This window comes from Solanum lycopersicum, chromosome 10 (genome assembly GCF_036512215.1).
Source record: "Solanum lycopersicum chromosome 10, SLM_r2.1".
In the NCBI taxonomy this organism is placed as follows: Eukaryota; Viridiplantae; Streptophyta; class Magnoliopsida; order Solanales; family Solanaceae; genus Solanum; species Solanum lycopersicum.
This window is the reverse complement of record NC_090809.1, coordinates 9,206,691-9,219,274: the sequence shown is the minus strand read 5'-3', so window position 1 is coordinate 9,219,274 and position 12,584 is coordinate 9,206,691. Positions and strand designations below refer to the sequence as shown.

Here is a 12,584-nt window from a genome sequence, read left to right as displayed (position 1 = left end):
ATATTGCTTTGTGAGTTAGATCTAATTGTATTGAAGGTACTAATGATCCTAAGGGTTTGGGGAAGGAACTATGGAGGTTTGGGTAATTAAGTCTACCATACTCTACCATAATGTAGGGAAAAGAATGCATGTTCATCGGGACATTGAGAAGGAAGGTCAAACCAAATCCGGTGTCAACACTTGACTAACCGGAGGACCTAACTAGCTTCAACCGAGTTTTCGATAGACTAGGAAGCATTTCTTTTACTCTTCAATGTGTTTAAAAGCGAGAGGAGAAAATCGTTCAGATGCACCTGGGAAGAATCAGGTGCGGCGCACCCCAACTGAGCAAGAGGTCCTGGGGCATCACGTCTGCAGTGCGCCATTTTTGTGCCTCAATCAGCTGAGGCTGGTGTGGCACGTCCCAAACGCGTCCAGATTGGAGTTTTTCATCCAATTTTTGTAGTTCAGTCCGATTAATAATTTTAAATAATCTAAATGACTTCTAATCATATAGAAATCATCAAGAAACACGAAATTACAACCTTGAACCTAACTTCAAATTAAAGGAAAAGTTAGATCGAAGTATAGGGAATTCCGAAAGTTATTTCATAAAGTCTTCAGCAAATACTTTAAACTTGTTTTAAGACTTAAAGATCAGTTTTGGTAAGGACTAAATATAAGAAGGAGAAGTTCATTTCAAATTTCATAAGTCTTTCAAAAACGTTTTAAGTGTAGTTTTAAGACATAAGCTCGAGTTTCGTTCAGAGTAAAGTGCAGGATTCCTTCAAAAACTATACGGGAGCAAAGTATTCCTAAAAGAACTTAAAATATTTTCACATTTAAAAAGAAGGGAAACTGAGATTTCCAAAGAGCCTCGGGCTAGTTATAAGTTAAAGAGAAAAAGCTTTCTCAATGAAGTAAACAAGTAAATTGAGATTTTCAAGATAACCTTTGAGGTAAGTATTTTTAGAACTAATCTCTAATCATAGAATTAGTATGTTTTTAAAGAATAAGAGCTAATATATATTTTGGGAGTAATATTGAGCACTAATATAGGGAGAGTTCAGACAACTGACAACCCCCATAAATCATGTATCCACCATGGGTATAAAGGGGTCATACTTTTTAGATGAACCCTTTTCACAATAGATTAGTGGATCCATTAGGAAATTTAGGTCTTATACCTTTGTCCTAGCATACGATGCGCTAGCAGCGTGAGGTAGTTCGATGTGTTACCACTGTATCTCTTTAGTGATCGTTGTCGCTTAGAGAAACTCCCACGGAATTTAAATGTATTTATTTATATACATCAATTTATTTGTATTTTTACATACACCTCAGAGTTAATTGTATCCTTGTGTACATTCAGAGTTTAAAACATGTTTTAAACAGTTTTTTTTATATTACACTTTTTTTAAAATTGCGTTATAATGAAATGAGTCGATATTGTTGAGTCATATTATTCATGAGTTGAGCATATCCAAGGTAAGTGTTATTTCTTATTCTTTTCAATCGTAAGTTGTTTTATCATTCCAACTAGTATACTCGTACATTCAATGTACTGATGTCAATTGTCCTGCATCATATCATGATGTAGACGCAGGTTACAAGGATCGGCATCCAGTGCACCATTGATCCAGTTGAGCGCTCTGAGTTAGTTGGTGAGCCACTTACATTATGTAGGACTCCTTTTATTGTTTTTACAGTATTTTTTTTATAAGGATGTTGTAGGGTATGTCCTAACATCCATATATGTTTTAGAAGGCTTCATTGATAGACAGTCAAATGTTAGTAGTTTAGTCGACTTTGCATTATCATTCTTATGTTGAAGACTTGATTTTCAATTTTGCCAAGTTGAATATTTAAATCTATAAAATATTCCAGTTATCTTATTATTCAATTTAGTTCAGTTCTTTGATCACTAGTCATTGATTGTTGTCTTTCCTTAAGTTAAGTAATTCAAGCCAAGGGTTCGCTCGAGGCCATCAATGGTCATCGAGTGTCGGCCTTGCCCACGGTGTAGGCTTTGGACATGATAGTTGTATTAGTGGTCTCCCACTGGAGAGCTAGCGTAGGTGTCAATCATATCGGTTAGAGTCATGACAAAGTTTGTATCAGAGCCTAGGTTCATTGATCTCGATATAGCAAATTTATTCTTGTAGAGTCTCATAGAATGGTATAAGGACACCTTTACTTTCCTTCAAGAGGAAATAGGACTTTAGGAAATGTTTCTACTTTCTCTTTTCTTATTTCGTACCAGGGTTTTATTCTAATTAGTATCTAACATCCTTTACTCTTCTGTCTGCAGATGGTTAAAACTAGATAAAATCCCATCAGACCCATAGCTCCCTTCATTGTTATAGCTACAAAAACCTGCATCGAGAGGTCGGTGTAGAGGAAGAGCTAGACTAAGAGGTCATTGAAGAGTAGCACCTTTTGGGAGTAAGGTACCAATTTTAAATGTTCCCCAAAATGAGGCAACACTCGTACATAATGAGGATATAGAGGAAGAGGCTAAGGATGTTGAGGAAATTGGAAAAGAATAAGAGGTCCCACTAGAGATTATAGTTGTTCCTCCCTCGATTCGGTGCTAGCTCAACAGATTATATCATCATTGAAGAGGTTGGCTGGTTTTGGAGGGCTTTAATCAGTTCAAGCAACTCAAGCTCCTACTAATCCTCCTATTGTTTTCACTACTCCTAAGGTGACCGGATCAGGAGGTAATGATGCTTTGTTTTGTCCTTTGTTGGGTTATATTATGACTCACAATGAGCATGCCATATTGACTAAGTTTCTGTAGCTTAAGCCTTCGATGTTTCTTGGTTTCAAAAGTGAAAATTCATCTGAGTTAATTTTGGATTGCTATGAGAGGCTACATCAATTGGGTATTGTTCATCTGCATGGGGTTGAGTTTGTGTCCTTTAAACTTCAAGGTGAGGCCAAGCAATGGTTGAGATCTTATTTAGAGTGCAGATCTTCTATTTTACCTCCACTAACTTCGACCCAATTTCATGCTCTATTCTAGAAAAATATGTGCCTAGAACTTTGAGGGATTGTAAGAAAGATGATTTATGGATTTGGAACAAGGTGGTATGTCTGTGGTTGCTTATGAGGCCAAGTTTTATGTTTTATCTAGATATTCTACTCAATTGGTGACTACAGAGGAGGAGAGGATCCCCTTATTTATCAGGGGGTTGAAATGTGAGTTGCAAGTATTACGTGTTCATATGACTTCTCTAAGGAAGAGCTTTAATGAGGTGACAAATTACATTAATAAGTGGAGTGGGCGAGGCAAGACACTAAGCCATGAATTTTTGTATTTTCCTTGGCTCCAATTCTAGAGGATACGGTAGCCAAGCCAATTCAGACCGCTATGCCCGCCTCTACAGGTAAATACTTTTAATTTTCAGGATCGAAAGACAGGCGCGCCTTAGATGAGCATCAGACCATCTTTTGACCGTACTTACTACAATTGTGGAGAATCTGGGTATATCAGGAGAAATTGTCCCTATGTGTGTGTCTTTGAGTCCGTGCAACATTCTACTAGGGCGATGATACCCACGATAAATAATAGTAACGGTAGAGGACATCGACAAGATGGGTGAGATGGCAACCAACGAGCTCATGGAGGTGAAGGAAATAGTAGTAGAGGTAGAGGTAACGGCAACCTGGCAGAGACCTATCTATTCAAAATGATAGGGCTCACTCTTATGTTTTTCCATGCAAGAATGAGTCAAAGGCGTCTCACACGGTGATCACATATACTATTCTCATCTATCACCGGATGGCTAATATGTTCATTGATCCAAGTTCTACTTATTCTTATGTGTCCATGAGATTTGCCTCAAAATTTTATATGAAATGTGATATTCTTGATGCCCCCTTTCATGTTTCTTCCCCAGTAGGAGAGTCAATCATAGTTATCCATGTCTATCGTGCTTGAAGTATTTTATTTAGGTGATTTCATACATGGGCTGATTTGGTGATTTTTGATATGATTGACTTTGACGTTATCTTAGCCATGACCTGGTTGTCCCCCTATTATGTTGTGCTTAATTATAATACTAAGTATGCAACTCTGGACATTCCGGGAAGGAAAATATTAGAGTGGAAAGGGTGTATAAGCCTAAGCAAGCTATGATTATATCCTCCATTCAGGCGAGTAAATTAGTTGAGCATGGTTGTTTGTCTTATTTGGATCATAACAGGGATGTTGAGATTGAGTCTCTTTATATTGAGTCTATTCCCGTGGTATTTGAATTTAGTGAACTGTTTCCCAATCACTTGTCTGGTACGCCACCAGATAGAGATATACAATTTTGCATTGACTTAGAACCTGGTGCAGGACCTATTTCCATATCGCCATGGCTCTAGCAGAATTGAAAAAGCTTAAGGCTCAAATCTATGTACTTCTTGATAATGGATTTATTCATCCTAGTGTTTCCCCATAGGGTGATCCAGTTTTGTTTGTTCAGAAGAAGGATGGGAGTATGAGAATTTGTATAGATTATCGGCGATTGTATAGGGTCACTATTTGAAACAAGTATCTTTTGCCTCAAATAGATGATCTTTTTGACCAATTTCAAGGGATAGCAGTTTTCTCTAAGATCGATCTGAGATTCAGTTACCATCAACTAAAAATTAGATCGGAATATGTGCCTAAGACGACATTTAGGACTCGTTATGGGCACTATGAATTTTTGGTTATGTGTTTTTGTTTTAACGATGCGCCTACACCTTTCATGAGTTCAATGAATGGGGTGTTCAAGTCATTTCTTGATTCTTTCTTCTTTATTGATGATATTTTTGTATATTAAAAAAGTAAGGAAGAGCATGTCGCCCATCTTCATATGTTTTGCGAAACAAAGGTTGTATGCTAAATTTTCTAAGTTTAAATTTTGGTTGAATTTGGTTGCATTTTTGGGGCATTTACGTTTAAAAAGAAGGGGTAATGGTTGATCCTCAAAAGATTGAGGCTGTTAAGAATTGGGTTTGCCCTAGATCTGTTATATATGTTAAGAGTTTTGTGGGACTCGCTCTCTATAATCGTCATTTCGTGAAGAATTTTACTTCCATTGCCACTCGCTTGACCAATTTTACTAAAAAGGAGATACCATTTGAATGGACTGAAAAATGTGAGGAGAGCTTCCAAAATCTCAATACTCTCTTGACCACCGCGCCTAGCATTATTGGTTGAGTTAAGGATTTTATTGTCTATCGAAGCTTCACATTCTGAGTTTGATGCGGCATTGATTCAGGAGAAGAACGTTATAACTTATGTGTTGCATTAATTTAGGTGCATGAGTGGAATTATCCAATGCATGATTTGGGGTTGGCAGTGGTAGTGCTTGCTCTTAAGGTCTGGCGGCATTACCTTTATAGTGTTAAGTGTGTTATGAATTATCATAGTTTGAAGCATTAGTTCACTCAAAAGGATTTGGATTCGAGACAGCGAAGGCTGATGGAGTTACTTAAAGATTATAATGTCACCATCAAATGCCATCTCGGTAAGGCTAATGTGGTGGAGGACACTTTGATGGAAAAACGGTGAGTATGAGTAGCTTAGCTTGCTTGAGTGTATTCAACTTACTTTTGGCTAAGGAAATTCAGACCTTGGAGTCTAAACTCATGCAGTTGGTCTCACAAAAAGGTGGGGTATTAGCTAGTATTAAAGTGAGGGACACATTCATTCATGAGATCAAGGCCAAACAATTTGAATTTGAAAATATGGAGGAGCTTAGAAATAAGAATATGATGCATACGACATAAGAGACCACTCTTGATGCTAATGGAGTACTGAATTATAAAGGGAGAATATTTCATCCTAGAGTAGATGACTTGATTGAGAAATTGTTTGCAGAATCTTAAGGTTTGTGAGATTCGATTCTTGGTGTGACCAAGATGTATAGTAATCTGAAATGAATTTATTGGTGGCTAGACATGAAGAAAGACATAGAGGAGTTTGTGATGAAGTGCTACAATTTTCAACAAGTGAAGTATGAACATCAAAATTCTGAAAGTTTGATTCAAAAAATGTCAATTCCATAATGGAAGTGGGAAATGATAGACATGGATTTTGTGGTTGGTCCTCTCGACACCTTGGGGAAGTATGATTATATTAGGGTAATGGTTGATAGATTGACTAAGCCAACCCATTTTACTATGGTAAAAATAGATTATAATGTTGAACAATTAGCTAAGGCGTATGTGAAGGAGATAGTCAGGTTGCATAGGGTGCCCCTTTCTGTCATATTAGATTGTGGTACCCAATTCACTTCAAAATTTTGGAGGAAATAGCATGATAATAAAATGGATTGAAACCAGGGATGTGAAACCATGGGGGCTTTATCTATTTGAAGGATGCTCAAGATAAGGTGAGGAGTATTCAAGCTAAGCCTAGCAACCAAGAGTACACAAAATAAGTATGCGGATTATAAGTTGAGAGACATGACGTTTCAATTCGGTGAAAATGTTCTTCTAAAGGTATCACACATGAAAGGGATGATGAGATTCGGGAAGAGATTTAGGCTAAGTCTTAGGTACATTGGTCCCTTCGAGATTCTCGAGTGTGTGGGCCAGTAACGTATCGATTGGCTTTACTTTATAATTTATCGAGTGTTTATACACTGTTTTATGTCTCCATGTTGAAGAGGTATCACGGTGATGGGGATTATATAATTAAGTGAGATTCCATTGTGTTAGAATAGGAACTCCAATATGAGGACAAACCTATAGCAATTATTGATCGCAATATGCGTAAGTTAAGGACCAAGGATATTAAATCCGTGAAGGTTCAATGAAAGCATCATTCAGTTGATGAAAATACTTGGGATCACGAGAGCGACATGCGAGACAAGTATCCCAATTGTTCATCGAATCAAGTACTATTTTGTTCCCTCCTTAGCCTATTTTTCTTATGTTTATCACTTGGGTACGAATTATTGCTAAATTGGTATTATTGTAACAATCGGGGTTCTGTCTTGTAGAAAAGACAATAGGGGGAAATTTGGGGTGAAAAACTTTTTTCATAGTAACTTGAAATTTTCCAACCTAGTCAAGATTTGTACAAAAATGGAGTCTTTAAGGTGTAGGAAAATTTGGTAGCAAATGGATAAATTATTCATGATTTTTGATTTCATGAACAGTTAGATAACTCGTTAAAGAACCCGTAAGACTTTACAAAAGTGAACTTGGACGAGTAGATCTCCCGAGATCGATCTTAGCGTAAATATTATTTTTCAAGTGTTGTTAGTTAGAGGTGTGTTATAAAATGTGGGTCGTTGAATTTTTGAAATAGGTCATTGCCTTGCGTAACCCACCTTGGAGGGGATTTGTGCACCCTTGTACGGCTGGTACAATGGGGTGACGGTTGTTTTGGTGGGCTCGACGTGACTTGAGGTTGTTCATAAACCCCTAAACAACCTCATTATGCACTTTTTGACTTTTAGATCTAAGGATCAAACCCCAGACGAATCCTACTCATTTTTCACCATTCGTGAGGCTAACATATTCAACTCTCCGCATCTGTTTTTTTTATTCGTAGAATGTAATAGAATGGGTGAATATTAATGGGAAGAGTTTTTTCATAGATTCTATAGTGGAAACAACCCTAATTAGATACTTGGTATCATGGGTATGATTTAGGGTTCATAAAATTATTATAGTTTTGGGTGATTAGCAATTGCCTGTTCATTCCTGTGTTATTACGATTGTTGTAGACCAAGAACAAGCAAAACGAATTGGAAAAGGGACGGATCAAGTTTCATAGGGTTTCAAGCTTGTTTAGAGGTAGGTTATGATTGTGATTATATGATTGTGTTATATATGTATGTTCTTGGTTCATTATGATACTTGTATGTATATTAATGTTGCATTATTGATCACACTTGATGTAAATGAGATAGACGAATGATTATATGCCATGAATCACTTTTGATTGTATGACTTGAAAGTATACTTGTATTTGTGATTGTGGTGCGGTGATGGATCAGATTGACACGTTCTGACATAAATAACTTGGATCGGATGGCCATGTTTCGACAAAAAAATGGGATTGAATTGCCACGGTTCGGCATAACAATGGGATTGGGTGACAACGTTATGGTGAACTAAGAGTTAGAGTTTGGGTTCCGTGAGAGGACCAACAACTTAACAATGTGTGTGTGTGTGTGCACACGCGCGGGCGCATGTGATAATAATGTTGTTTAACTTGCTTATGTTGAACTTAGTGGGATAGTCGTGTGACCCTACCAGTACACGATGATTGTGTACTGATACTGCACTTGATCTTATTTTTGTTAAGTACAGGGAATATAGCAGAGGCTATTGACAGACCGCTTAGAAATATGTGATGATCGACTTCGAATTCAAGAGTGAGCTAGCATTTTTCAGGCTGATGTGGAATTCTTTTTCGCCTATGTCCACCATTTTCGGACCAATACACTTGTTTTAGTTAATTGATTAGTTCATTAGATTGGGATTACATCCCTTATTGTTTAGAGTTGTTGAACTTTAGATGTTTTGGTACATTGACTTTCAGGTTCTACGTGTTATTTTCTTCCACATTGTTTAGTTTATTTCTTGAGAACTCTTGTTGAAGTTTGTGGGAACTTCATTTTTTTTAGCTAAATGTCTTAGTTTTTGATTTAGTTACTTGTTTGGGTTGTAGTAATAGTTCTTCCACCGGAGAGCTAGTGTGGGTGTCAATAACGATGGTTGGGCTAAATATCCTCCTTCCGTTATACTTTTTGGCTAAATATACCCTTATGACTAACATAAGATACGTGGAAGGCTGAGATTAAATAAACTATTCAATTAAAAATAAATCAAAATTTTATAACCCCCCTACTAACATAACCCGACCTCATACACATTAACCCACCAATGGTCTTTCAAATCAAAAAGGTTAATGGGCGTTTGATTTCTTGCCTAAGAAGTTCTGCAACTTGGAGCTTCTACTTCTCCAAAGATTTTTGTTATATGATCTCCATTATGTATACTACTATTTTTTGTAGCTTAATACATAATCAATCCCTTAAACTTGTTAGGATATAATTCAAGTAACTAGCAGATAAAGTTGCAGATTCAGTGTACTTGGTTGTTCCTGATTTCTTCTACAGTGATAAACATTTCGATTATGAGAAATATGACTTATAGACATGGTTCAAAGATCATGTCATTGTTAGTAACCTGCCTAAACTTCTTAATATCAAACAATATAAAGGATTGCAACACTTCAAAACTTTAGCTTCGCCAAAATGGGATTTTTGATGAAATATGTAATAGAAATGCGACTTCTTGTGTAAGTTAAGTTTCTCTTTTAGGACAAAGGATGTGAAGATGCTAAAGCGGTGGTCGAATCTTTGAAGAGTAAAGGTTATAAAATTTGATTTATTTTCAATTGAATAGTTTATTTAATCTAAGTTTCCCATGAGTCCTCTGTTAGTCATAACGAATATTTAGCCCAAAACTATAACGGGAGGGGTATATTTAGCCCGAAAGTATAACTAGGTTCATATTTAAACTATCTCATATAGTACATGGTTATATTTGTGTCACGACCCAAAAATGGGTGTGATGGCACTCGTCTTATCCCACCAAGACAAGTCAGCCTAAAACCAAATATCTAACAAAGTGCGGAAGTAAATGACAATCCAACAACAATTCCTATTATGAAAACAAGTCATATTAATCCAATCCCCAAAATCAGGTTGTCACGTGCACAAGCCTCTAATGTAAATATTAGAATTGAAATAAAATAGAAGTCTAACATGAAGTTGTCTTTCAAGTAAAAACAAAGTCATAAACTGGAGTAGGAAAGTTCGCTGAGATGACAAGCAGCTACCTCACAATCCTCCACAAGATGCCTTGGAAACGAAAAGAATGACAGGTATCACGAAGATCCAGGCTCGTACCCTACAAAAATTTGTAGAAGCAAGGGGTGAGTACCAAACCACGCGGTACCCAACAAGCAAACCTCTAAACACAAGTTAAGTGAACAAAATACGGGCACTTCTTACACCATATCTAAACCTCCGCGCTACAGTCTAATAGTTTACAGTTTACCAAACACACAACTCAATAACCACACTCTATCAGTTTACACATTCTCAATAACAACTCAATATTCAACAGTCACAAGCTTCACAGAGAAACACTCACAAGATCAACAAAACACGTGTTCAAGTTCATCAATAATCAAATGTGTAATGCAATGAGATGCAATGTCAAGTATAGTGATGCATGTCTTCCCTAACGATACACACCCGCTGTCTCTCAGTCCGGGACTCATGGGGGACATATCTGTCCATGCATCTGTCGCGGCGCACGACACGAACCTCGATAATAGTAACCTTCGCGGCGCGCGATACGTCCCTCGAAATATAATATCCATCGCGGCGCGCAATACGACCCTCGAAAATAGTACATCCTCTTACCACAACCATGTCTCAGATAAAATGCAAATGACATGCTCAAATGAAAAGGAGGAGATAACCATTTGATAACAAAGCACAATTTGCAACAAGAAATACAACACCAACAATTAAGCAACAAGTGTCCAAATCATTCTCAACATCACACAAGGAAATACACGAATTTCGTACGCTTAACAAGGGTTTAGAAATCCACTTGCCTTAGTCAATCGAATAATTACTCTAGGGCTTGAGCCTTCCCTTTCCGTTGAGATTCCGAACCAATGGAATCTATTCAAGTATATATTCACAATAAAGTTTTAGAATTAACAACACCCATATTTTTATTTGTTTAACCTTGACCTAAAAATACACCCAAAATTTATAATCAAGTTACTAAATCTTGATTCCAACCAATAAGTGAAATCTCATATTTTCTAAATTTCAAGTCAATTAGGTCATAATTTATCCAAACACCACAACCGTGAAAGTTCTTATATAATTATACGATACTCAATATTTAATATCACATCTTAATATGTCAAAACTTGAATCATAATGTGATAACTAAACAATTAACTAAATCAGATGTGCCTCAAAACAATTTACAGATTAACATATATCTAATGTTCAACTATAAACATTAATTAAATAAATTATTCACTAAGCAATCATATCCTATGATTAGGCATTATTATCCAATTATTAGGTCATCATTGGACAATGATTAGACTATTTAAATTAATCATATGCTTATCCAATTTCAATATATATGCCACTGCCAATTCTTGTTTCAAATTCCCTTCTTCCATTCATATTATAATGTCATGTACACGTGTATAGTGATAAACAAGACATTTTCACAAGGCGTTTAATGCATAAGTTGTTTACCTGAAGCAGCAGTCGAACCCTTCGTCCTCGTTCCGTCGATCTCCTTTCTCCTTTTCCTTTTATGAATTTATTAAGTACTAATTGTGATAGGTTTTACCCACATATTTTATTAAATAAAGGCTAAATAGTATAGGGTCTTAAATAAATTATCACTTTAGCCCATAAACTATCGATTAATTAACTCAAGTTAAGCAAATATTTAAAATTTCCAAAAATGACCTTCCGCGTCATTACATTATCCACCACTAAAAATCATGTTCGTCCTCGAACATAGAGTAAGTAATTACCTGAAGCTTCAAAAAGTTGAGGATATCGGGCACGCATGTCAGACTCTGTCTCCGAAGTTGCTTCTCTTACTGAACGGTGCTTCCATTGCACCTTCACTGAAACAAGCTCCGTGGTCCTAAGCTTTCGGATTTGCCTATCCAATATAGATATAGGCTCCTCCTCATATGTCAAGTCTGCACCCAGCTCCACAGAATCGAGTGAAATCACATGAGATTCATCCGGAATATACTTCTGAAGCATAGAGACATGGAAAACAGGATGAACTACTGACAAACTAGGTGGCAACGCCAACTTATAAGCCACTTCTCCCACTCGGCTCAAAATCTCAAAAGGTCCAATGAACCTAGGGCTAAGCTTGCCCTTCTTTCCAAACCTCATCACACCCTTCATGGGTGATACTCGGAGCCAAACATGATCACCCTCCATAAACACCAAGTCTCTAACTCTTCGGTCTGCATAACTCTTCTATCAACTCTGAGCTGTCAACAGTCTATACTGAATCACACGAACTTGTTCCATAGCATCTCTAAGCAAGTTTGTATCCAAAGAGTCCATCTCCGCCGAATCAAACCAACCAATCGGAGATCTACACCGTCTACCATACAATGCCTCAAATGGGGCCATTTGAATACTAGAGTGATAACTGTTATTATAGGCAAACTCCGCTAAGGGTAAATGCCGATCCCATCTTGCACCAAAATCGATCACACACGCTCGAAGCATATCTTCCAATACCTGAATGGTCCGCTCAGATTGACCATCTGTCTGAGGGTGAAATGCCGTACTCATATCTAACTGAGTACCCAGACCATGTTGTAATGCCTTCCAAAAGTAAGAAGTAAATAGTGAACCTCGATCTGATATGATAGAAATAGGAACTCCATGTAGTCGCACAATCTGACTGATATATAGCTCAGCTAACTTTTCTGCTGTATACTTCACCTGAACCAGGATAAAGTGTGCAGACTTGGTCAGCCTATCAACAACAACCCAAATAGAGTCATAACCACC

The 12,584-nt window shown here is 37.1% G+C and overlaps 1 protein-coding gene across 1 annotated transcript; it reads right to left on the bottom strand.

The window, feature by feature from the left end:
- Window positions 1-11,537: 11,537 nt before the first annotated feature.
- Window positions 11,538-11,999, bottom strand: LOC138338695 (uncharacterized). Its single transcript, XM_069289775.1, has one exon. The coding sequence runs from the start codon at window positions 11,997-11,999 to the stop codon at window positions 11,538-11,540; it is 462 nt and encodes a 153-aa protein (XP_069145876.1).
- Window positions 12,000-12,584: the final 585 nt, after the last annotated feature.